The sequence below is a fragment of the Chlamydotis macqueenii genome, chromosome 7, assembly GCF_036417535.1.
Source record: "Chlamydotis macqueenii isolate bChlMac1 chromosome 7, bChlMac1.mat, whole genome shotgun sequence".
Classification (NCBI taxonomy): domain Eukaryota; kingdom Metazoa; phylum Chordata; class Aves; order Otidiformes; family Otididae; genus Chlamydotis; species Chlamydotis macqueenii.
In genome coordinates, this window is record NC_141562.1 from 16,182,757 (window position 1) to 16,208,721 (window position 25,965).

At 44.7% G+C, this 25,965-nt stretch overlaps 1 protein-coding gene across 4 annotated transcripts in view; it reads left to right on the forward strand.

Moving 5' to 3' along the window:
* The window catches only part of PCDH15 (protocadherin related 15), a 323,439-nt gene that overhangs the window by 272,291 nt on the left and 25,183 nt on the right, over positions 1-25,965 (forward strand). For all 4 annotated transcript variants that reach the window (XM_086752822.1, XM_086752821.1, XM_086752820.1 and 1 more), the window contains 3 exons: positions 9,990-10,205; positions 13,924-14,012; positions 22,294-22,470. In XM_086752822.1, coding sequence (XP_086608948.1) covers positions 9,990-10,205; positions 13,924-14,012; positions 22,294-22,470 — 482 coding nt within the window. The remainder of the gene's footprint in view (positions 1-9,989; positions 10,206-13,923; positions 14,013-22,293; positions 22,471-25,965) is intronic.

The following is a 25,965-nucleotide window of genomic DNA, read 5'->3' on the forward strand; positions in this document are numbered from 1 at the left end:
CAGACTGTGAGAGAAAATAAATCACATTCATTAACTCTGGGTTTGTATTTTAAGCAGAAAGGTGGGGACAATAAAAATTCCCCAACAAGGGCCTCCTGGCAGGCTGATGAGGGATGCTGCTTCTGAAAGCCTTAATTTGGGAAACACCTTTATTGCAAGAAGCTGATCACTGTTAGTTTATATTGGAAACAAAGTAGGGGTTTGTGTTGGTTTTGTGTGGTGGGGGGGCTAAGGTGGCAGCTTCTGAGAGAAACTGCTGGAAGTTTCCACTTGGTCCAGTGGACTCGGCCGGGCCTAGGGCAGACCTGCTGCTGGCCAGGGCTGAGCCAGTTTGCATCAGTGATAATGCCTCTGCGATAATGTATTTAAGAAGGGGAAAATAATAATAAAAAAAAGGGAGGAGTGAAGAAGCAGAAGCAGGGGCAGAGAGGGGGAGACGTGAGCCTTGTGGGCCTTGCAGCCCTCACCCTCTGGCCTCCCGCCGGGTGGCATCTGGGCCTGGCTCATCCTGGCCCAGCTGAGAGAAGTGGAGAGATGAGATGTGAATGAGATGTGAAGAGATTCTGAGGGGTGTCTGCCTGCCTGTTGTGAAGAACTTTTCTTGTGAGAGGAACGGCTGCAGACGCCAAGGGCAGTGCAGAAGGAGGGGGAGCAGTAATGCTGCTCCCGGCCAGAATTCCCCTGCAGCCTGTGGTGAAGACCATGGTGGAGCAGGTTGTCCCCCTGCAGCCCGTGGAGGCCCACAGAGGAACAGAGATCCCCCTGCAGCCCGGGGAGGACCCCACGCCGGGGCAGGCGGGTGCCTGAAGGCAGCTGTGGCCTGTGGAGAGCCCGCTGGGACAGCTGTTCTGGAGGGACTGCACCCGTGGAAGAGATGACCCACGCCGGAGCAGTTCCACGGAGGACTGTGGCCCGTGGGAGGGACCCCACGCTGGAGCAGGGGAGGAATGTGAGGAGTTGTCCTCCCAAGGAGGAAGAGGAGCTGGAGCAGGCCTGTGCAAACAGGTTTGCTTTGTCCGGTCGCTGTTGGTGGAATAACTGTGGGGAAAAAAGCAGTGGATGGGTGGGTTAATTGCAGTGATCAGAATGGCTGCTGTTTAGATATTGGTATGGCTCCTGCAGTTAGCTGTGATTTCAGGGTATGCCTGCTTTTATTTGCCATTGCTGTAATTAAGTTAGTTAAGCATAATAATGACAATGGAAGACACCTGGCAGCAGTTATCATTTAGTGGCAGTTTAAGCTAATATAATTATTCCTTTTTATCAAATAGGAAGTAGAAAAGATGAGCTGAGAGACATTAGCTAGGAAGTACTAAATTATAGGTAGTTTACCAGTGTAAATAGGAGGTTCGAAGATTATTTTATGATCTGGCTTGAAATTCACCATCTCCTTATTTTAGAGAGTAAATGGCTTACATTAAGCAAGAGGTAAGCAATATTTGAAGTTTTAAAAAATGTGTCTAGATTTGCAATAGTTTAAACTGCAAATTTAGAAAGAAAAATAGTCTGAAATATCCGAACAGAGTTGGTGTTAATACGGGGAGGCGCGTATGTTGCAGGCTGGGATTAACAGCCGTGTTTCTGCCCAGATCCTCGCCTCCAGGTGATCCCTACCCCAGCGAGATCCGCAGAGGCCTCTTCCCGCAACTGTCCTGGCCCAGGGACGTGTTACGGTGCCCGCAGCTCTCTGCACGGCCCTGCACCTGCGTTTTCCCAGAGGAGAGCGGGGCTCGCGCGGGGCAGATTTGGCTCAGGCTTCGCGCTGGGTGATCGGCGGCCTGCTGACACTCCCTGGAGCTGTAGGCAGATCTCCCCTTCTGTCTCATTTTGGTGTTTAATAAATTATTCTCAACTAGCTCTCTGTCTTTGCACAGTGTTGGCACATAAGAATGGCTCATTTTTAACAAGTGTAATGTATGTAAAAATAAGACAAGCTTTATGGCTCTATGCAAAAAGTACAGCTTTTGAATGAAAAAAAAAGTCGCAATTAGTTCCTCTTTAACAGTACTCAATGATTTGCTGTAGTCATTAATTTTTAATATAGCAATTTGTGTCAATTGTTTTAGATAAATTTGTCACAAATATACTGCTGAACGTTTATAGGTTTAACTTCAGTTGCTTAAATCATTCTGTACTGAGTGGCTTGAACAAAATTTCACCCCTCATGTCAAAGCACAGTTCTTCCCTTCCTCAAAAATATTTTGTAAAGCACCCCAGTGTTGGCCCTAATTATGCCACCCAGCCTAGTGGGTATTGCTGGGAGTAAGAAATAACCTAACACAAAAAGAATGAGAGACGAAAACTAGTACTGAGTACGTAATCTTACACAGAAATTGAATTTCTACAAATAGGCCAATAAAATATTGGATAAACACTTCTCTCATCATCAAACTAGTTACGCGTGTGACTAAGGCAGATACGACAGATTGCGTCTCCCAGCTCTGTAAGACGCAGCAATTTTGCTCACAGCAGCAACTGCTCTCTTAAACAGATTCATTTGAATAGAAAATCCTTTCACAACAGGGTGATGTGTTGTCTTGCTCTGGATTTTTATAAAGATTACCATAAGGAGATAAAAAGGAAGCTTGAGCTCCAAAGAAAGCACAAATCGTTATCAAAAAGTCACTTTTAATTAGAATTAATTTGGTTAGTGATACACCATATGAATTATTCCATATGAAAATTATTGTTTTAAGGCTAGTATCCTCAGAAAGCGCTAAGTACTAATGTCTCTAAGAAAATAATAAAAGGAATATATTAAAATGACGCTTTTTAACCGAGACTTTAGTCCTTGCATGTGAAAGACCCTGTTTATGTGGCTAACAGCTCAGCAGGAAAGGTGGAGCTGGGTTAAATACCGTTTCTCTTGAAATGATAGCTGAGGCTGATGATCGCGTCTCAAATTGGCAGGCACTTTCGCGCAGCCATCTTTTTAAGCCTACTCCTTTTCCCCAAAGCCTCTCAAAGATCTCCGGTGCGCTGATGAGGTCTTCTGAGTCCAGACCGATGATCTGATGCAGGAGGAGAGGGTGGTCTGAAGCCGTGGTGGTAGACAGCCGCAGAATGTCTCGGTTGGTGGTTATTTGGGGTCAGCCCGTGCACTGGGCCTGGAGCAGTGGTCTGGAGCATCGCTGGAATTACCGTCCTGGTGGTGCTTGGAAGGAGGTTTCAGGAGTTGGACAGTCCTGATGGGGACTAGTGTTATAGTAGTCTTTTAAGTTCTCTGCACGTTTCTGCAATTCTCTTTTTTTTTCTCTGAATTTTCAACGGATGTGAGCCCATGTCCAGGAATAAAGGCCTTTTCTTGCTTTTTGTTATGAATATGTTAATTAAAACAGATGTGATACTCGTAACTACTTATTTATTCATTTTCTGGTTTGAGATTTGCTTTGCATTTCATTATATCAGAATTAGTTGTTTTGTTTTGCCGCTGGTATTTTCCTATAACTCCTAGTTTTCCCCTCAGAATTAGAACCAGACTTCTTTAGCCATGTACACAATATTTAATCTGTTCTGTAAAAACAAAACCACAATCAACACAATCTTTAGGGAAATTACTATCAGGAATTGACTTTTCCCTGTGACGATGTGTTATTGGCCCTTTCTTTTTAAACATTTTCCTTTACAGTATTAGTCTCTCTAGTTTTGTTTGTTGAAGTGCATTTAAATGAGGAAATACCAGAGATGCTCATTCTAGCGAAGAAAGTGAGAGGTTCTTTCCTGAATTACTCCTCAGTTTATGAAGGTATTTTTTGTCCTGAAAGTGTTTGCGGGAAAGGAAGCTTGCCAAAATAAATGCCGGTGAATCAAAGGCTCTGGGAGCAGCTGACCTGTGTTTGATAGAAATGGCCCTGATAGGGAGAAGCCAGGAGAGAGGTTTGATGATGATAATAGGAGCCAGTCGGGTCTGAAATGCAGTTACATCCTGAAGGAAACTCGATTCTTACAGTATGGTTGATCAAATTTTCATTTCAGACCTTTTCTGTATTTTGTTCCCCTTTCTGATAGGCTTCATAATGTAACTTTGTCCTTTAGTACTCTGAATATCTTGATCTATGGAACAGCAAAATAAAACAAAGCCATTTGATGCTACAGGTTTGTACCCGAATGAGACACAGGGGAACAAGGTTAACTCTTTACTTAACCGTAATCCTTGAAAGCAGTCTATCTTAGCGGTTGCATACTGATCTAAAGCAATTGACAGAACAAATGTTTAAAATTCCTGGGTGGTTACGTGTTGCATCTAGAGAGAATACCGGGGTTACTTTTTTGGCCAGATGCATTTATCCGTGTTAAATCTCCGGTTATTTTCTATTCATCCCTATAACCTCTGGATTTCTTTTAGTATTCCCTTCTTCCTTGGGATGATTGGTAGATCTTCACAGGGGCAAGTTCTGGAAAAGTGAGCCTCAGCCCTCAGCACCGTGAGACAGATGTCTGCTGTGAAACGCAAAGTTTTCTCTGATTTTGCTTTTGCACGAACACAAGAGCACCGCTTCTTTGTAAAAACGAACTGCTTTGCCAGTCACAATCTTTTATTAGTGAAAATACGATTTATCAATCACAGAGAGCAGTCCGTAGGGAGAAGACATACTTGGTAGAAGTACAAATCCACTTGGAAGCCTATTTGCGGTGACAACAGCACGCCCTCAAACAGGCACAGCTGCTGAAACATCTGGCCTCTGACAGGAAGCTGCTTGCCCTGCTAAGAGCTATATTACAGCAATTCCAAGCGCGCAGGTAATTTCTTTCAAAGAACATGTCTCTAGATAATCTGTTGGCTTGCGAAACCTCTTACTATAAAAAACAGTAGTATTGTTTTCCTTCGGCAGCATTCGGAAAAGCTACTGCCCTTTGTGATTTATTTCAAATGTAATGTTAGATTATTTCAATTACTGTGTTATTTTCTAACATTTTTTGGACTCTTAGTCCTGCACATGCCTTTCAGAGTAAAGTTCCTGCTGCAGGGGCTGGAAGAGGGGAGTATTCCTGGAGTGTTTGCCATGCTGGATCATTCCCATCCCGTGGAAGATCAGCTGCGTGGTCTGCACTCCCTCCCAGCATGTACACATAAACCTCCTGTATGGAGCAGTAACTGCTATTGGCATAGCAGGAAAATGCTATAAAACCGATTTTTTTTTTTTCCAAATAAGAGTTTGGGAACACCCCCTATTCAACATTTTTTTTCCCATGAGACAGCCTATCAAAATCGATCCAGGTTTTCACACGTGGAGTGTTCTGACACCATTGGAGGAAAAAGTGAACAATTCCCATTCACTTTTTTTTTCTTACTACCTGTATTTCTCAGAAGCTTCCGTGGAGCTGAGGTTTACTCGCTGCGGGCTGGGCAGTGATCAGCAATATCCTTAGCAGAGTCCGTTCCTCTCCTTTTTGTTGTAGTACCTAACTAACAGTGCATTTAAAGCAGAAATTAATTAATCTTTGGCTCCACACAGCCCTCATGAAAGGTGATTATTTCACATTTCTGAAGCCTACGCGTTTCCACAGGGAATATCGCATCGCAGTGTGTGGTGCAGCTACGTGTGCGCAATCACAGCATTACTGCAGGGCACTTATCCCCTCACACGGAGAGACTTGTGAAAGCAGTGGCGTGTGGCAGTAACGCTCTGATATTGTCACCAAAATTTCCCATGGGCTAGCGTGTTTGGGGTGAGCGTTAAAATCTTCATTAACTGTACCTCGTGAAGCTGTTGCATAATCATCAGATGACTGCAGTTTTTATCAGCAGCGCGAGCTATGTTCAAACCAGCTGCTTAGAGGTAAATGCAATTGTTAATTTTAAGTGTTTCCAGTCTCCCTAGCAGGGTCACCTGTAAGCAGGAGCCTGAGGATGCTAACAGGGCGTGTAAAATGAATGGGGCTGCGCTGTTGGGTTTTTTTCCTCCTTCATAGCTTAGTGCCACCAAGCAGATGGCAGGTTCAACTGTTTCCAGTCAGTGCCTGGCACATGAAGTAGCTTTCAGAACAAGAACATTTTTGCCGGTAGGAATTTACAAATTGTTGAATATTGTCAGTTCTAAAGCCCCATCTGCCATTGTGCTGATGAAGAGAAGGTTTTCCTTTGTGATTTACAGACATTTAAGCCAGTAGGTTTGTTATATCTATTGCAGTTTCCTCTCTTTTTTGCTGTATTTCTTCACTACTGTGCTTTTTTACACTGTTACCTGTCCCTAGCACTTTCGAGCTCATGGTCATCAGCCTGGTTTTGTCCCAGACTTTTTGTTGGCAGCAAAGCAGCCGTACCCTTCATCTCATTGCTGGGCTGAATTAGACGTCGGTTATCTGAGAGCAAACTCAGTGCCGACAGCCTGAGCAGCGTATTTCTGGCTGGTGTGCTGTGCTTTTGCGGTGGGGTCAAGGAGCACCCCAACAGTTGCACCTCTTCTCTGAAGGCAGCGCATGGTGATGCCAATGAAACTCCACGTGCATGGGCACGCTTACGCTCGGTGACGGGAGGGGTGAATTTGGCCTGGTGGTTCCTCAAATCATACATATTTATCCGTACTCAATCATAGCAGAGTTTAGGTGACGTCTGTATTTCTTGCACATAACAAAAGGAAGATACGCTGCTGCAATATGAAGATTAAGTATAGCTCTTTCTCTTCTTTGACAGCCGTAATGCAGCTCTTGAGATGTCGTATATCTCTTCTTAATGAAGTGTCAAAAATGTTTACCTTTAGGACAAATTACAGGAATAGCGAACACCCTCGCTCCGTATTAAGGAAGTTGGGACGTCAGCATCAGCAGCTCACAAGCTCTCTCTGGTGGTCCTGCAAAGCCAAACATTATGCTCGGTGTCGTGAGGTTTGATCCAAGTATAAAATAGCGGTGAAAAGGCGGGGGGAAATGGATTTGCATCTGATGATATTTTCCGAGTTCCTCAGGCTGTTTTGCACCTGGCTTTGCTCATCTGCGCGGAGGTGGTTTTTGGGATGGAGGTAGGCTGAACTGTAACGATACTGAGGCCGTCGATGTCTCTGGAGCGCCACTGAGTTTCAGAACCCTCTGAAAATTAACTCGTAGCAAATCCACCAGCTTTGGGTGTCTGAATGGCCAGATTTTACAGGATGTGTGCCTAAAATTTCGTTTCATGCATTGAACTCCGCTGCAAGACTATCGTACCATTACTGCTAAGCAACTTGAACTAGCGTGGTGTTTGTTCGGAAAGGCCAACTTCGTTTAACGTCCGTGCCTGCAATATTGATACCTTAATTTGGATCCAAATGTTGTTTGGCCTTAGCTGCACACGTATACAGGCGTGAAATACTGAAGGTGAAATTGATTTCTGTTGTTATTGAAACATACTTCTTTTAAAAGTCGTATCTTTCTACTAAGCTAGAATTTGCTAATAATAAAAACAATGATAGGCTTCTGGCCCAGCTGAGCCGATCTAATAAATCCATTTTAACAAAGAAATTGGCATTTTATGGAAAGGGCGTCACGCTCGTCTCGCATGGCCCCTCCAGAGAGCCTGCGGCCGTTAGCCGGGCAGTCCTGCAAACCCTGTCTCGCTGCGGTGAGGACCCCGATGGAGCCGGAGCAGGTAGTGCTCTGCTACCTGTTCCTGTCTGCCAAAACGCGTGCCGGGGGGTGTTAGAGGAGTTACTTCTTCTTTCCCCCAGCTCCAACACCAGCGTGCAAAGTCAAGTGTGGATATACATGCCAGTGGTTTTTGCCAGACTTTTCTATATTATTTGTGGTTTTAAACTGAACTGTGTTGTACAACCTGTACTTGCTTGGTTTTGGGTGTATGCACACAGTGATTTGTCAGGTACGAGGCGAAGAAGTGAACATTTTTAACATTTAGCTGCCTTCCCCGCCCCCCCCCCCCCCCCCCCCCCATTGAAACCATTTCTGAAGAGGTTTCCTTCCCATCTCCCCAGCGGCGCATAGTTGTTTTTCTGGATATGTTGTACCTCGGGTTAATCCCCTGCTGCTACAGGCAAAGGCTTCCTGATCTTTTTTTTTGTGTACGTGGAGGATGCAAAGCTCTCCTAGAACACACAGGCAAAATTGATCCAGAAAGCACCGAGAGAAGGTACCGCAAACGCCTCTGTAACCTACAGCTTGCTTATTTGCAAGGATGGTTTATTTCTGTTATCGTGCGGATTTTAAATGTTTCTTTAGTAACAGTGATTTTAGTAGTAATTGTAATCACGTGGGATCTTTTAGTTGTAGTTTTAAGATTTCCTTTGATCTGAACTGAAATATTTGAGTTTTAGATGTGCTCGTGCACAGGCAGGGGCTGCGGGGTCTCTGTGAGGAGGGGCCCGTGCTGCCCTGGGCCGGGCACGGACGGTTCCCGGAGCCCCGTGGCCAGGCACGGCTCAGGTGATGGTTCAATTTTTGTCTCTGTTTCTTATCACCCAGATGTAGTTTATGTGGCAGGAAATTACATTCACTTTCCTCACGTTGAGTCTGTTTTGCCCATGACAGTGATTGACAAGTCAGCTCCCTGTCCATATCTCAACCCGGGAGCTTTTTTTGTTGAATTTTCTCCCCCGTCCCGTTGAGGAGGGTGACGAGAGAGCCGCTGGGTGGGCCTCGATGAACCCGCCACAGCACGCTGATTTGAGAGTACATCGGATGGAACCATGGGGGGAGTGGGGGTCCGGTAAGGTCACGGGAGCCGGTGCGGTCGCTGGAGGAATGACGGTAACCCGTTGTGCAATTCAGGCATTTACGCGCTTCTTAACTGGCCTGGCTTGAGTTCGGTGCTGAGCGCTGACATTTAGCTCTCAATCGTCAGGACTGTTAGCACTCACTTGTCAGCGTGGTTTTTAGGTACAGCCACCTCCTCGTGCCGTGCAGCGTGCCTTTACGTTGATGTGTTCCTGCAGCAATTTACTTGTCAGACGGAAAGCCAAAAATGAGCCTAGTCCTGAAAATCCACCTGTCAGGCTCCCGTCTGCTGGCCTCAGGAAGCTTTGCGGTTGTATTTACCCGTGCCAATGGGATAGCGGGGGCGCTCTGGAAAAGCTCACCAGTATCTTTACACTTTCCCTGACATTGCAGAAAATTTTAACCTTCCCCATCTTTCCTAAAAATGCACATGAAGGGGTTTGTGATCACCCAAGAGATATTCATCTTGATTGTAAAAGACTTCAAAAAAACTGTAGAACTGAAAGCACTTTAACACATTCTGTATTTGTGCTTTTCGTAGCCAAGCCAGATAAAGCTGTGTCGATTTAGAGGAAAACAAAACATTTACAAAGGATGCAAGGAGCGTTTTAAGCAATCTGCCTCTGTGGTGAGCGGCAGCCAGCGTCATTGCGGAGCTCATCTTCTGGGCGGCTTGGGCCACAGTCGTGCCAATATCTTGATAAAAGCCTGCCCACGTCTAATGAGTGGGTGAAGGTAGGGGCACTAATTAGCTACCGTCTCGCTGACCCCAAGACCACTCCCATCCGGGTACTGCCTTTTGAGCAGGAGCGTGATTTGTGCAGTGGTGTATGTCTGGAGAGGCCAGAGCCGGGGCTACGCGGGGTTATCGGGCACGAGGCAGGTGAAATAACAGAGCGCCTGGGGCTGCCTAATTGATGCCGAGACTGCATCCTAATTCTGCAGTAATTAATCACCGGGAGAACGCCAGGGCAGCTGTGTCCTGCGCTGGGTCTGTACATCAAGTCCCCTGTGCAGCCTTGCACAGGAATGCCACACTCAAGCCTTTTTTTTTTTTTTTTTTTAACAGTCCATTTATATTTTTCTTCTTTTTCCTTTTTTTTGAGCAGTTTAGTGCCAACACAGGAGAAAGAAGTTGCTGGAAAAGCAAAACTGTATGCAGCAAAGTTAAATGAACCATCTAAAGTAATAGCGATAGCTGCTCTCCGGGATCTAATGGTTCAAACGTCAGACTGGAAGAGATTTGCTGGACCAATGTGCGACTTCATTCCAAGGACAAGCTTAATGATTCTTTGCATGCATGTTTACTTTATTTTCCTCTGCTTGTTTTCTTTTTTTTGTATTAGGCCGATGATAAAGACACTGGGAATTACAGTGCCATGCACTACAGACTCATCATCCCTCCAATCAAGGACGGTAAAGAAGGTTTTGTGATTGAAGCTTACACAGGGCTAATAAAAACTGCTATGCTGTTCAAAAATATGAGAAGATCCTATTTCAAGTTTCAGGTCATTGCGACTGACAATTACGGAAAAGGGCTGAGCAGCAAAGCAGAAGTACTTGTAAGTATGACCCAGGCGTTATCTTTATGGAATAATTCCTGAGGAAATGCAAACACTACATAAAGTTTAATTCCAGGCAGACCAATAGGAAGGCTATAAAGTGTACTTAATCTTTTTAAGTCACTGGAATATTTTTTTTTTTTTTAAACCGAAAGCTTTTATGACCATCTGAAACATGTTCCTGTTTCGTGGCAGAGATGCTGATTTGAGCTACCCCCCTGGACACGATGTGCAGTATTGTGTTTTTTCAATGAGCCATTGTTAATGGTTCAGTTTGGATTCTAATGGTTTGCATGAAACATGAGATCTGGTGTATCTGGCTTCCAGTGCAGGCAAGTATCTGAGCAGACAGGCTCTGAAAGCTAGAACTTGGTTGACTTTCTGGGAAAAGCCAAGGTTGCCATGTCTTAGTTGCTCCTGTCTGGAAGGGAGATGCAAGGAATAATCTTGAGCTGAGACCGTACTTTAAGTTTTCAGGGAAGCAGCGTTTCAAAACTGGCACCTGCTTTAGGCTTTGAGCTCGTGTTTCTGTGCCGAGTAAAAGACATCGGCTTAGTCCAGTCACGGGAGCCACCAAAGCTGAACTTCTTGAAAGCCTATATAACTTGATGGATTGGATTAGTATTAGCATAATGTCGCAGGGATGAGGTGCATTACCTCGTTCCTGGGAGCGCTGTCAGATGATACAGATGACAGCCATAACGCTTGGAATACTGAGTTATGCAGGTGTTCAGCAAATAAACGTAATGTACGATGTCCTCGTGCCCGACCTCTCAAAATGATGGGGCATTCTCATGCCATTTATGCGGCAATAGTGTATTAAAATACAGCCAGGCAGTATTGACATTAAAATTAGAAAGTGAAGCGTGTCTCATTGATTTATAGAGGTATCTTTAGGTTGTCTTAGCGAGCGATGAGCGCTCTGGGACAGTGGTTTTGAGCAAGGTGGGAAAGCTTAGAGTAGGTAACACCATCATGTGAAGATCCTTTCTAACCAGACGAGGCTGTTCCCGGACCTCATGATGTGAACAGAATCATCCTGCTGTCGCTGTGGTGGCAGGTGCTCAGACCGGGAGCTGTTTTTCCTCTCGATGCAAGCTCACGGAGTGCACATGCATAAGGGAAATTTATTTAGTTACGTGCTGAAGAATAAGATGTGGGGGGAGAAGATAGGGTTGCTTTGGGAGGAGGCCTAGAGAGGAGTGGTGCGATGACTCTAGAGGGACAGTACCGCAAAGAACCTGAGCGAGGTATCCACCAAAACTGGGACCAGGACACCCCCTCATAGCCCTGGCACAGCTCCGTGAGCCGCGTAAGCCGCCAGACCCACTGTCTTCGTGCTGTCGGGGCCGGGCCGTGGGACAGTCTGTTCCTGCTGGCCGGGACTGGCAGCATGGCCCAAGTTAGACATCTGTGGATCTACAGTTTGGTTCCGTGTGATGGAATTTCCCTTTTTAGCCCCCGTGAGGCAGAAGAAGGAAACAAGAAATTACATTAAAAAAAAAAACATTGCTGCAAGTAAGCACTTAAAGGTACTAAGTAAGTGTGGATAGTGAATATTCGCTGTGATACCATCTTTAATGAAGTGTTTGTTGGGGCTTGGGGGGTCTCAAGGCCCTTTCCTCATGCAGCTCTCAGCGTAAGCTGCTCCCAGGAATCCATTGGACTGTGGGCTCTGCCTCGCTTCACTTAAAAATTGGGAAGTGCTTAGTGAATGAAGCATGGGATCAAAGGGATATCGCTTGGGGGATGGTGGTTATCAACAATTATATGCTCTCTCCTGCAAACTTCCTTTTTTTTTTTTTTTTTTTTTTTGTGCTACTTATTTAATTCAAGCTGAAACAGACACTTCTGGTGCCCTAAAACCTTCCAGAGAGTGGTGAGGGTGGTGCCTCAGGAAAAGCCTTTGCTTTCCCACCTCTGTTCCCAGCATCTCTCCATCTCTCCTGAGGTGGAAGGGAAGTTTCTCCCCACAGCTTTTCTTACATTGGACTGAGTTCCCCAACTTAATGCTGTTTTTAATAATTGAAAAATGAAAGCCTTTGCAGAAGTGGATAGCAAGCAAGTTAATGTTGCTAAGGAAACCCTGACAACTTCTTGATTTTTGTTCAACACTCTTGTTTTCCTGTAGCTCGTCATGCATGTGTGTCAATTTGTATTTTTGTGTATGAACAAGTAGTCGTAATTGTGATTCCTTGCATATCAAAAGAACCATTGCCTTTTTTTTTTTAAGTGTTGCATTTCTGCGTTACTCAGTCGATAGATGCGTAGCCGTTGCCTCAATTGGCCAATGTCATTAATTCTATTAAACTGCTCATTGCTTTAGAGTTCCTTTCAATGCTCGCAGCCTAAAATTTATTGTGAGTTCATTATAATTCTGTTTTTCTTACACAGAAGTCTGTGCATGCTGAGCAGTGCATCTGATGACATTTCAAGAGCATTTAAATATTTAAAGTTGAATTAAGCTTCAAAGCTGGAGCAGCAGCGTTTGATGTGAAAGTGGATTACGGCTTGTCTGCTGAAGTGCTATCAGGGCTCAGACTGCTCTTTTGAAAATCAGGGGTTGTTTTTTTCTTTTAGAATTGAATCCACTAACTCTGATTTTTAAATTTATCAGGTTTAACATTGTCCTAATTTGCCAAATTTACCTCCAGAGTCCTCTACAGGGAGAATAGGTTTGAAGTATCATGGTTGCTGTCACGCCTGTGTGGACATGAGCCAAGTTTTCAGAAATATTTTATTTTCTCCACCAGTCTGGGAAGTAACCGTTCCTTTCACAACCTGAGGGGAGGTTGGCTGTGCTAGTGAAATAAATACTTAAAAGGGAGGAAGCAGCATACAGTCATTTTCTGGAAAAGCAGCCTTTTTTTCAGATGAAGTAGCTTGAGGAGACTAGATGAGGAGATGTGAAGCAGAGTTTGCCAAAGCTGCTGAGTCTGATGCGCGCGTGTGGTCCCTTCTGCACGCTGACCGCCCAGCCTTCTGAGAAACAGAAGAGTTAAAGTTACAGAGAGATTTGTCCTGAGCTCAACTGGTTCTTTTGTGTAATCCTGGATATTTTTTTTTCTTTTTTTAATAAAGCATACGAGCATCGAGTATATTAATGAGGCATTTTTCCAGTCCTTTTATTTAAAAGTGCAATTGTAAAATGCACATGGTTGTGCACAGTTTTATCCCATGTATAGGAAGAAGCTAAATAAAAAATTGGAAATTAAAATAACTTAGCTAACAACTTCAAAATAGATGAACAACTTCCTTTGTGGTTTTCTAAAAATGTACCATTGATTTAGTTGAAATATTCTGGTATTTGCATTCACGTTGGTGCAAGCTGCATATTTCCAAGGTTGGGTTTTCCTGTCAAGTCATCAAAAATACCAAAATGCTCATAAGTGATTCTGAATATGGCACGTGGGAGATCCCTGATTCTGTAAGTAAAGCCTAAACTGTGAAGAACAGGTTTTGTAGTCCCTCCCTTACAAAAAAAAATCTGTAATTCTGCTGCAGTCCTGCAATTACAGTCCTAGTTAAATCTGCCCGGTTTGTTTATTTGACTGCCAAGCAAAGCAGGATTTCCCAGCTCTCTTATTTGGAATTAGAATGAGAAAACGGTACGACAGAGCGTGGCTATGAAGGCAGGAAAGTAATTGTTCCGTTCTTTTTGCGTGCGGAGGATGTTATGCACGGGAGTGCCAATTGAATTTCACTCTTTTGTTTCCAGGTCTCTGTGGTCAATCAGTTGGACATGCAAGTCATCGTCTCTAACGTTCCTCCCACCCTTGTGGAACAAAACAAAGATCAACTCATAGGGTAATAAATTTATTTACTCTACAAATATCAGACAGCTGACTGGGTTTGCATTTAGATTCGGCAAGGAGCGCTCGCTGCAATGATCTCGGTTTTGGCTAAAAGACTTGAAAATGAGCAAGGGGGTGTTTTGATGGGGAGCACAACTGGCTGCCTGACAGCACTGGCTCCCCCAAATCCACATTTTCCCCCTCCTCTGGAGAAGGCAGGGGTCCAGGACTTCTTTGCTTGCAGATTTGCCCACTTTGCAGGCTGAACTGGGTTCAGAGCTGCCCCTAATGCCAGCCACAGTGGAGCCTGCCAACGCCGAGCGCAGAACCCGCGTCTGTCAAAATCCAGGACGATGAACAAAGCTCATCTCCAAAAGGTCGAGGCAGCGCGTCTCAGTGAGCTGTATCGCTTCACTGTGATCTTCTTTGGGTGATGAAGCTGTAAGGGAAAGCAGAATTTTTAAAAATTGTGCTGGTACAATTAATACCACTAGTGTCATTACCTAAAATTTTAATTGCGAATATTGGTAACAGGGTGTCGTTATTCAGGCCTAGCAGATATAAAATGGGGGGTGTGGGGAGGTGTTAATTGGAACCATTAATGCTTTGCAATAAAAGTGAAATGTTTTATCATACTGGAAGCCAGCTACAATCCTTTTGGTAAAATTTATTTTAATAGCGCTCACACACCACAGCATCGTCAGCTTCCAGGAGTCAGGTTTTCACTTTTAGCTTCTTTTTGTAAAACAAGGGTGATCTTCTGTACTCGGTGTCATTAGGCACATAACCATGAATTGGGCAACACGGGAAAGAAAATACTACAGCAAATAGTTTAAAAACAATCCTTGTACTCTTCTGTCACTTTAATCAGTGGTGCTAGGAAAAAAATACCAGCAGATTTCCTTCTGGAGATTTAGGACCTGTTCCCCTTTTCTCTCTCTGTTTTGAGCCGGGTGTAAGTCAGCTCTGATAGATTCTAACATCAGAAACACGAATTACGCTGTTCAGGCAATAAATAGTCTGTATTTGTGGGCTCTCCATTTCCTAGAGCTAAAAATAATAAAGGCATCTGCTTGCTTAACACTTGAGATTTAGCTTTCCAGAAGTGTCAGGTGTTGGCCAGAGACACGAAGAATCTTTTCAGTGACCAACAGGAGAAGTTTGGTCCACTTTGCTAAGCCTTTCATTTCACCTTAGCGTGCTGCACTGTACAGTTTTTTCTTCACACAGTAATCTGTAGCCTTCCTGGGCTTCTGTTTTCAGAGTGGAGAGGTGTTCTTTACCATGGCGTAGCATAAATCTCTTGGACTTAGGCTGTGTTTGAGATGCTCCCAGACTGTTCTGGAGCCAGAAGAGCCAGCAGCAAAATACAGACGGTTCTTCCAGGTTTGAAAACGGGATGGGATGAGCTTGGCTGGAACAAAGAGCGACATGCGTGTCGTCGGGCTGAGAGCGCGAGTGCTGCAGCGGGTGGCACGGCAAGAGCAGATAGTACCTCACCCTGTCACCATCTCCGCAAATTCTCCTTTGGCGGTCGCTGGAGCAGCTTGTTTCCAGCTCCCAGCAGGTCTCGGCAGCGAGCAGTGCCTCAGCCATCAGTTGTGCCGTAACCATACCCTCAGTCATCTCAGAGGAGTATCTGGCATATCTGCCACGGTCTTGGAAAGTGGCCCGGAGCCACATTCCTCGGTCTCCGTGCTCCAAAAACCTCTTTTCTGCCAGATTGGAGTATTTTAACGTGTGTTTCATGCTGTTCTGTCCCTTGTGCATGGAAGTCTCTGACAGATGTGTCAATATTTCACAGTGAATGAATCTTCTGAATGAGTACAAAAAACAAAAAAAAACATGGCCAGGTTTCGAGTTCTCAAAATTAGCTTGGGAAGTCATTACCTTCACAAACACCGTGAGGCCAGCGAGTGTAGCATAAGAATCTCACTGCTAAGGGTAAGCTTTTAAGGATAACCTTTGCCAGAAGACATTGCATTAGCTTGTTTTAAAATTGTCGCATTCTGTCCTGAAAATATTTGCGGAAAGCAACTGTCCCAGAATTTTGTATCTGTGTACTTATCTGTTTCACACAGATATGTATTTATTTCACCACCATCTTCAGAAATTTATTGAATTTTCCTCCTAAAATGTAAACGATTGAGCTCTCCTTGGTTTTATAAAGGCTTTAATATTTCATGCAGGACATAAAAACAAAATAATAATAACAAAATAATTGTGATTTTTCATGTGCCGTACAGAAGATACAAGCACAGCAAAGGGAAATCAATTTGGAGACCTTTTCAGGCTGAAGTACTTCTGCCCAAAGAGGTTTCTGAGCCATTTGAAGTAAATTTACAAAATTAGACCACTTTGTATAATTCATTAACAGATCAAAGGACTGTATCATTAACTAAGTTAGTCACTGCAGAGGTTATTCTGCTCTTTCTCCTCTCATTTGAGCACTGGAGTGACAGTAAATATTAATCTCTGAAAAGACAACATTTAACCACCCACTGCAGTCTTTGGTGACGTTAGGGAGGTGGGTAGCTGGGTCATGTTTGAAATTACAGTGATTTTTCACAATGAAATAAATAGTGATTTAAACAACTTTGGAGAAAAGTTATTACAGATCCTCCTCAGCCGCCTGTAATTTTCACCAGAGAGTGGATACGAGGTGTTAAGAAATGGGTAATTCAGTTCTTCCGCACGGGGAAGGCTTGTCAGATTTGCCGTTTCTCTCGCCCACTTTAATTACGTCTGTTCCGGTAGGTCCAGTTGTGTCTGCTGCAGAAGATGACAGAAAGTGGAGTGAGGCTTAGTGGAAAATTCCATGCGAGTTCCTCTCCTTTCAGAAAACTTGGTGAAGGCAGATGATTTTCCTTTTATAAAACTTTGTGAAGGTTCTTTAAATATGGCAGTGTTTGTGAGCGCTTACTTGCTGGGCAAGGAACAGCATTTCAGCTCCAATAAAACGCCTGACTTCATGCTCAGAGCATTTAGTTCTTGGGCTTGCACGCAACTGAAACCTCTAGCCGAAATCAGGTACGCCACATTACCAAGAGAGATCCGTGTTTCTCTCATCCCACAGGTAACAGAAATGTCTTGTGAATTAAATTGCTCCGTACACGCTTCTCTAGATGGCAAAGCGTTTTCTCTGCAGTGGGGTGGCTCAAAAGGAGCGCTGTGATGAAATTCTCCATAGACGTTCCTCTTGCAAAGGCTGGTTTTGCCTTACAGCCTGCAATCCCTACAAAATGGAGAAAATACTGCTCAGGATCTCTTTTGTCCTGAACTAGAGCTACCCAAAACTATTTGGGTATAATTTTCAGCATTAATGTTCACGTTTTTTGCATTGCGTGTGCTTTTTGAGCCGATCAGGTGGGTAAAGAGAATACACTTAACTGCACCTGGACTGCTCTGGAGTTACTGAAGAACAGTGTGAGGATTGTCACCCCACTTTGAAAAGCTGTAGGAGCTTTCCCCGTGTTCTTCTTTCCTCCCTGTAGGGAAAAGTGAGCCGGGAAAGAACAGTTTCTTTTCCATACATAGGAAGAAAACTCTTAGGGGTGGTGTAGGAATCCTTCACTGGAAAAGAGAAGCTGATGGAATCACCTCACGCTGCTGGTAAATGTGCAGAGATACAACAACGTAGAATTATTTTGTTATTTAATAATAAATTATGTAATCGGTATAAATACTTAAACACTGAAATTTTTACTTCCCATCTCAAGAAGTCTCTGTAGTCTCCTGTATTTTCACCATGGTCTTGGTGGTGATTCCCCTTTTCTATATTTCGCCAGTGCGTGTGTTAGCACAAAGGCAGAGGTCCCAGAACACTTGTACAAGTTGTGCATTTTAGGCTTTGGAGCCTGCCTTCTCTCTGCCTCGCTCTGGCAGTTTTCCCCTCTCCTGGGGTGTGGAATTTGAGTGCATGCAGCCTCCCGGCCAGACCTGCCTCTGGAAGGGGAATCCAAGTGAAAGTCCTTGAGTAGCAACTGGATCTGTCTTCTAGATGTTCGTGTGTATCGTCTAGAAGTTATTCCCCACTTTTCAAGACAAAAATTACTGGAAGTAGCACGTGTGATGATTCCAGACAGCTGTCCTTCACCTGTATTTTGGCCTGTTACAGGCTGCAGTCATTTAATGCCTTAATGCTTATAAAGGAACGGGGCAGTTCCATAGCTAAAGAAATCCACACTCAAACCTCTAATGCAGCGTAGAAGTGACCAGGCGGTTTGGTACCAGGAAATCCAAATGTAAAAGCAAGCGCTGGCCCTGGGAGGTACACTGAGTATCTTGGAACAGGAATGTTCAGCCTGCTAATTAGTAGTTTGTATACGTAAAGTTGACTGCCATCATTTCTTAAAGGAGTGTCTGCTCTGCTCTGCTGGATAGGAACTGTGGTCCACTGAAAAGAAATGTCATAATATCTACTCTAGCAATCTATATTGCTGTGAATTACGTATTGTAATGTACATCTCGTGTCCCTTGTGCGTCCTGTATAATCTGTGTGTAATCATAGTATATGATATAATAGATTTTATATACAGGAGCTGCAAAGCACAGCCCTCTCTGTAGGGAAATGTTTCAGAACGCGGATGATTTCCCTTCAGATGTGTTCTGCTGTTGACAATCCAGCAAACGGTGTTTTCTGATGCCGGTGGCGTTTAACGGGGACAGCTGACGTGAGTGCTTTGTGTGGCACCTGTGTTTTATTTCTTCGCTCCTGCCTGCTTTTTTGTTAGAACGTCGGTATGTTCCCCAATTGGGAGGATGAGCGAAGGGCTCTGAAACGTAGCAGCTTTATCAGGATGCGGCTGTGCATAATGAAATCGGACGTTAGGAGGTATCACTGGGATTCCAGCATTCTTGGTAGGTTTAGTAAAGCCAGACCCAGCTGCCCCTCAGCTGGGCTGCCCTGGAGGGGCTCGTTTGGGAATGCGGTTCCTCTGAAAGCACCCTCCACTGAACTGAGCCTGAGCCTTACTGCTCCAGTGTTTTTCTTCTCCTCGGTCCATGAATTGGTAGGAAATGAGCGTGTCTTTCTCATTGGATGCAGTTGCAGTATATAAATCACTCAAACTTGTTAGTTTTCCCACAGAAGTACCATTCTGCTGCTTGCTTGATTATTTTTGCCACGTAATTACTGAATTAAGCCTAATTTACAGGTGACTGGACTTCCTATGTGTTGGGCTGGTGGCAGTGCACTTACTAAGCACTCTTCACAGCTAATGCTTACTTTCCTCCCCGTTATTAAATGTTCTGCCGTAGCTGCCTTGCTCTCTGCCTCAGCGCTCTCTGACACCGTTACGTGGGTTCATTTTCCCCCTGGCCCATCGGTCCGCCTCCCCTCTGCCTTTTCCCCTTTCACTTCTGTAGAGTTCCATTCGAAATTAAATTGCAAAATTAGCAAGTAAATAAATAATGAGGTTAGAGGGATGTTTGCCACCAACCGACTGCATCGTATTTCATACCCGCCCTGCATTTGGCTCTGCTTGGAGAATGCACATCGCATAGTTCTTGCTTTGTACGGTGTTTAACCGAGCCCATTCCGCCTCTTAGCTGATCTTGGTCTCCCTCCACTGTAAGCAAGATGATTAATAACAGTAGGCTGCCTCAATTAAGTCAGGTAATAGAGACCAAAGCTAATTCAGCTCCAGCTTTTCCACTTGCCACTTGGGCTGCCAGCTGGGAAGCACTGGGTCAGCGATCTCCTCCCCCGTGCTCTCCGCAGAACCGAACGCTGTTCTGTTAATGGATCTGGTGTGAAGCGCTGTCATGCAACGCGTGGCTTCTCGGATAAAGCTGTAAACTGCTGCTTTGTTCTGAAATTGTTTACTACTGCAGCAAAACCCTTTTGTGCTAAGATCTGAAGTTACGTCTTCTGGGTCAAAGTCAGGCTGTCTCTGCGTGTTGCTCTTCAGGTAACGTTCCTTCTGCGACTGGGAGAAATGGTACTGAAATGAAACGTTGGAGCGCGTGTAGGTTTTTTGGAGGACAGGATTATACGTTATGAATGCAAAAAGAAGAAAAACTTTAGCAATGTGTAAGACAGCACATTTCCTTTATGGTATGCAATCCAGTGTGCTTTCATAGGATTAGGGTAAGTAGAAATAAAGGCATTGTCGCTGGGTTGTTTGCAAAATAATGTCCATTTTATTATACGTAAATTGGCTGAGGGGTGCTCTTTCCTGCTAGACACATGCCTTGTGTGTGGTATGAAAGTAGAAATAATCTTTGTTAACAGGCTGGTTTATAAAGAAGGAATAGACTGAGCTGTCTAGGAAGGGTTTCTGGAGTTGGGTTGGCAGCTCCAGAGCAGCTCAGCACCTCTCCAGAGGCTGCAGCAGTGGCGTAACCTTCCCCGTGCTGCGTGTATGTCGTAGGAAGGCAGCTGGGGCGCAAGTGCATCACCCGCCAAAGCTGTCGCTGGCTGCACAGGAGGGGCCGGAGTTGGTTCTTAGCTGTTTGTGAAAGCGCATCGAAAATCCAGCAGTTCAGCTCTCACTTTTTAACCCAACACAGCCAGAATCTGGCCAAAGTCGAGCAAAACTGAGGGTGTGCACTTGGGTTAGAAGCAGCACTTGAAAAGTCTGGGTTGAGGGGTACCGGCAGAGCTGAATGCTCTCATCTGTGTGTTGTTGCCAAATTTGCTCACATTCTCAAATACCTAGAACAGGAATTTACTTCCAAGTTGTTTTGGGGAGCCTGAATTTTCAGTGGAGGAGCCAAAAGTTATGCAGGATAGGCTTCAACACTTGTACCTCTGAAAGTCCTGAAAGAAAGAATGGATTTTTTTTTTCCCCTTCATTTCTCAGAATACTTTTACGTGCACCAGAATCACAGCAAGCTATCAAATTACTAGAGAACTGAAATATTCCCCCCCCCCCCTAGAATTTTCTGCTAAGATTGCGCAGTAATTAAAGTCAGGTAGTGGTGAGGGTCTAAAATGTTCTGCAGATTGCGTTGTTTCTTTTTGTGCATGTGCTGATTCAAGGGATACGCACGCAACCCAGCAGTTTGCTCGAGGGTGTGAAACCACCGGAACGTTGCCGTGCTCTTTCAGGCCACGTCATGCATCCTCTCTGCCAGGGAGAGCAGAGGGTCGTTAAGCTTTGCTGCTGACTTACCAACTCTCACACGATGACCGTCAGTTGCGCTTGCTGTCTGTGCAGGAACTTTCCTTCGTGGGTTTGGTGTCTCTGCAGGCACGCTGGAGACGTTTCAACCTGGCATAGGCACAAGTATTCTTTTGTTTGTTCGGAAGGGGCGTTCTGCAGACAGCCGTTAGCCCTGTGCCTTTTTGGATGTTTTGGGGATAATGTCACCTGTTAAGATTTCTCACATGCATGGAAAACTGTAGAAAAATAGGAGATTTTGAATTGAGAACAAAGGCTTCCAAAAGTGCATACTAAGACGTCTGCGCCAGTCAGTTGTCCAAAACAAAAAAAAGGAAAGAATATTCATTAATTAAGATTTGTCACATTACAAGAATTAATAAAATGATGAGTAAATGTCATCTTCTCTACTAAATCTTAATTCCTCAGAATTGCAGTTACTTTGTGTGTTGCCACATTGTGACTCATACCCATATCCACAGAGCGTGCCATCCTGTGCACTGGCAGCTTGTAATGAATCGTTCTCGCTGGAAAACCAACGGGTTTGTTTTGGTTTATTGTTGTTACGCCGTCGTTATCTTGGGCGCAGCTGCTGCGGAATTCTATCGACCTGTCCTTCTGCGGTTTAGTTTATTTTTTTCCTGTGGTAAACTTAGCTCGATGTTCCAACTTTCTTTTGGCTGTAAAACGTGCTCGTGCGTTTTGGAGCAGCAGGTGTTCTGGCACCTGCTGTGTTGTGCTACATTTGGAGGGCCAGATGAAATTAGCCTGCTGAAAAGGGTTGAAGTGGTTGTTCCTCTGGGTGAAAATTTATTGTATGCACCCTGCGTAAGGCTGGAATGGAAGAGTTGTGAAATCTATAGCTTAATAAAAGGATGACAGGGTTTTTTTTTTTTGTGAAATAGATGGTGTTGCCCATGAGCCATTTAAAACTCAACTGATGTCATAAATACAAAGAGCTGGACTTATGGAGACTGTTTCTGATGACCTCTCCTAACACTGCTAAGCTGTTCCCAGGAGTTCAGCGTTTTGAGGTTATATTGGAGCAGAGACTTTTTAAAAGTGCTCTGAAGGTTACCATCCTTCTAAGCCTGGGGGGTTTGTCTATTAGTAGCTCGTTTGGGCTCTTGTCAGTCTTGATCAGCACAAATAAATCACTGCAGCTTTCTGGCTCCATCTCATCTTTAGGATTTTGGAACGCTATGTGCAAGATCAGATTCCCGGTGCGACGGTTGTGGTGGAATCCATCGGTGCACGGAGGTTTGGGGATGGGTACTCTGAAGAGGATTACACCAAGTCCGACCTCATGGTCTACGCGATTGACCCGCAAACAAACAGAGCTATAATGAGGAACGAACTTTTTAAGTAAGTATTTGTTGCGCTTCCTGTATTTCCATGGACTGTTTTGAAGGCTGTTGGTCTGTCTCTGTCAGCAAGTGGTTCAGCACAACAGGAAGCAGTTGGTGCATGCCCCTGCCCCTACCTTATGTGCAGCTTGGGAGTTTTATGAGGTTCGGTTCATTCCCGTGAGCTGAATGGCCCCAGTATGGGTGATTTAAACATTGTCACCGTGGGAGCTTGGTCCACCCTGTGGAGGAGCTTCCAGCTTCAATTCCTCTGAAGGAGTTTACTTTCTATGGACCAAAACTTCTCTGTGATCTCCAAGCAAGGGCTTTGGTGCTCCAGTCGTTGACCTTCAGGCTTTCTGCCGTTTCCATTTGGAGCATGCCTCTTTCTCTTCTGTTTTATGGAAACCGAAGAAGAAAGGGAAGGGGAAGGTGGTGTGCACCTAGTCTGAAGCACAGACGTTGGGCCATGACCCAGCTGTACATCTACGTGCAGGAAGTCAGTGGTGCTCACAGCTGCCCCGTGGGCTGAGCTGGCAGATCTGCATGGGCCCGTCCCCGCCGGCTGCCAGAGGAGATGGGGAACGGCGGTAGACAGGCCACTTGTAGTCATAATTTGATGTTTGCTGCTGCTCTGGGGGGCAGCGGTGACTCCACTCTGCCTGCACAAGAAGAGAAACCAGAGGTTACGTGGGTAAGGAAATGGAATTATCTTTGTCTTTCAGCATTCTGTATATGATTCAAAACAATGGAAGTGCAAATCAGGCTCCTCTTCTAAAGCAGCCGCTATCTCCGGGGTTTTTTTAATGCGTTTCACCTTTATGTTTGCTTTTCGTCTCCGTGTAAACCAGACCAGACTGTTCCGTGACGGTGTAAAGCAGCACGTCAGTCAGCAGCCTAGAAAGCAAATGGCTGTGAGTCGTCTCGGTGCAGTGCCGTTTGAAAGGGGCTTGTTCTCCTTAGCACAGGTGAACTGTGGCCTACTAAAGCTCTGCATGTGTTCGGAGTTTATAGGTTGGAAGAGATCACTGTGATCACTCTGGCCCTGTGTAATAAAGACCACAGGAATTCCCAAAATTCATCCTGCTTCGAGTGTGTCTTTCAGCAAAGCCACTGCTCGAGAAAATCCAATCAGCTACAACCACTGTGTCGTTATTGCAGGGTAATTATTTCTACTGTCCAAAGTCAGGCCTTTTTTCCTTTTTTTTAATCTGTCTAGATTCAGTGTAGTTTTATTATAACTTTTCACCAAGACAAAGAATTGGTGCTTTTAATTTTGGGTCCCCACTAAGGTCTAGCCTTATGATCACACGATCATCTTAATTTTTTTTTTCTTGAGAAGTTCCTTGACCTCTGCACTTCGGGCTTTGTTTTCATTCTTTTAATCACTTCAGTTTTCTCTGAGCCCTCCCCCAGCATTCCTTTCTGAACTAGGAATATAAAAATCAGGTGCAATGTAGCAGGGGTACTTCCAGAGCGGTGGCTGTGCAGCCTCCTTCCTTCTGGTGGCTTTTTTTGTTTGTAGGTATCTCCATGGCCACGCAGCCTTTTTCGGTCTTGGGAGTTTGTGCTCGCTTGTCCGCTGCCAGAGCTGCTGCTCATTCCCTGAATGGGGTCTCCGTGATGTTGTTCTCAATTTTATTCGCAGGTGGAAGTGGGAATCAAGTGCAGGGAGGCAGCTGGCTCTTTCAACTCTATAAAAAAAAGAATCTTTTAGTGATGCAGACTCCTCATGGTCAGAAAACGTGTCCCTCTTCATTTTGGTGCCCTTTGAAAATACAGGAATGTCTTTTTAGGGATGTTTGTGTATCCAGTGAAATACACAGAACAGAACAGAGTTGAGAGGTTGAAAAGCAAAGCATTTTCCAAATCCAAAGGGAAGGTTATTCATTTGCCTGGTCTGCAAATGTATGGGGTCAGCTTAGAAGCAACCTCTGTAAAATGCTCCACGTGTATGCATACTCAGATTTTTTTTTTTTCTGTCTCTCCTATTTTCTCTCTTCAAAAGCTTTTAAATATTTAAATGGGTGAAATCCTTGAGAATGCTTTCCTGCCTTTAGGATAGAGGTGAGCAAGTGTCAGATTACTGAAGTAAGGAGAAAAATGAAGTGAGAGTTTTGTAGCTTGGCATCTGAGGTTAACAAGTTTTCACTAGCAAGTGGGTGAACCTCAAATCTAAACGGAAATTCTGCTTACCCAAATCTAAACAGAAATTGCCTCTGTGACCATCTTGCCTGGAGGTTTGATCTTCAGAGGGACAACTCAATGTTCTTCCTGCCCCAGTCACAGTAGCAATGGTTGTCCCCTCATTGGGAAGAGATTTCTAAGAGTCACGTCCGTCCTGCCAGCCAGGAATCTGCTCCAGATCGTAGCAGAAAAGAGGAGAAAGGATCATTTAATGTACTGGATATGATGGGAGGAAGGTTAGAAAATCAGAAAGAGATGGAGCCCCGTTTTGAAAACCTGATTAGCAACAAGGAACATAAATTTAGCCAAGGTATTTTGCAAGTGTTCGAAAATATTATTATGTATAAAGAAGAGAGAACGGTACCAGCAGCACAGATGTAGCACATGAATTCTGCCAGTTGTGACTTTAACACAACTTAGAGATTTATTGTGTATCGGAAGAGACCTGTGGCTTTTCCTAAGTGGGCTTTTTGGGAACACCCTGCTGTGTTCCTGCTTATGAAACACAGCGCAGGCCCTGACTGTAACAGAGTTTGTTCAACCTGTCGCTGTTTGAAAACAATTGTCTGCAAAGGTTTTTTAAGGAACGTGGGGGTAAGCTGAGGACGGAGTGGAGCAGAGCAACCTGTTCCCCTTCGCAGGTGGAGTGCTGCGGGGATACAGCTGTCCCTCGTGACTCATCCTGGTTGGTGCTGGCAGCCAGGCACAACTGGGGTCCCGAGGGCTTTACGCGGGAGCTGGGAGGAGACGATGAGCAAGATGGCTAATGCCCACCAGCAGCTGGGCAAAGCCACGCTCCTGACCAGCTGCAGAGCTGGATTTTGACAAGAAGTAAACTCCACAACAGCAGAGCTGATGTTTGAGGCTCCCAAAATCACAACAGGTACCCCTGTTCCACGTATTTGCATTCAAGCAAGATGTCTGGCTGGAAAACGAAGACGTGATTTAGAAGTCAGGGACGTAATGGCCACGCTGTGTTCGTCACTGCCGGCTGGGGAGAACCCCATGTCTCTAAAGACGTGCTGATTCTTTCCTATCTCCTACTTCGTAAGACTGACACGCAACAAGAGATTAACACTTTTCTTAAGACTGTTATGAATGATTACTTGACACTTTTATTAATCAGGAATCTGTCCAGTCACACCAAAAAATGGGTGTGAATAGTAGCTGGGCTTCGGTATTTCCTCCCTCTGCCACAAGCTCCTAAAAGACTTTGAGGCCACTTGGGTGATTTCACAGACTGAAATGATCAGCCTCCTTTTTTATCTTTTATATGAAAGAGGATTTGATTTAGTGGAGCATAAAAAACAGTTGAATCCAGAAGATT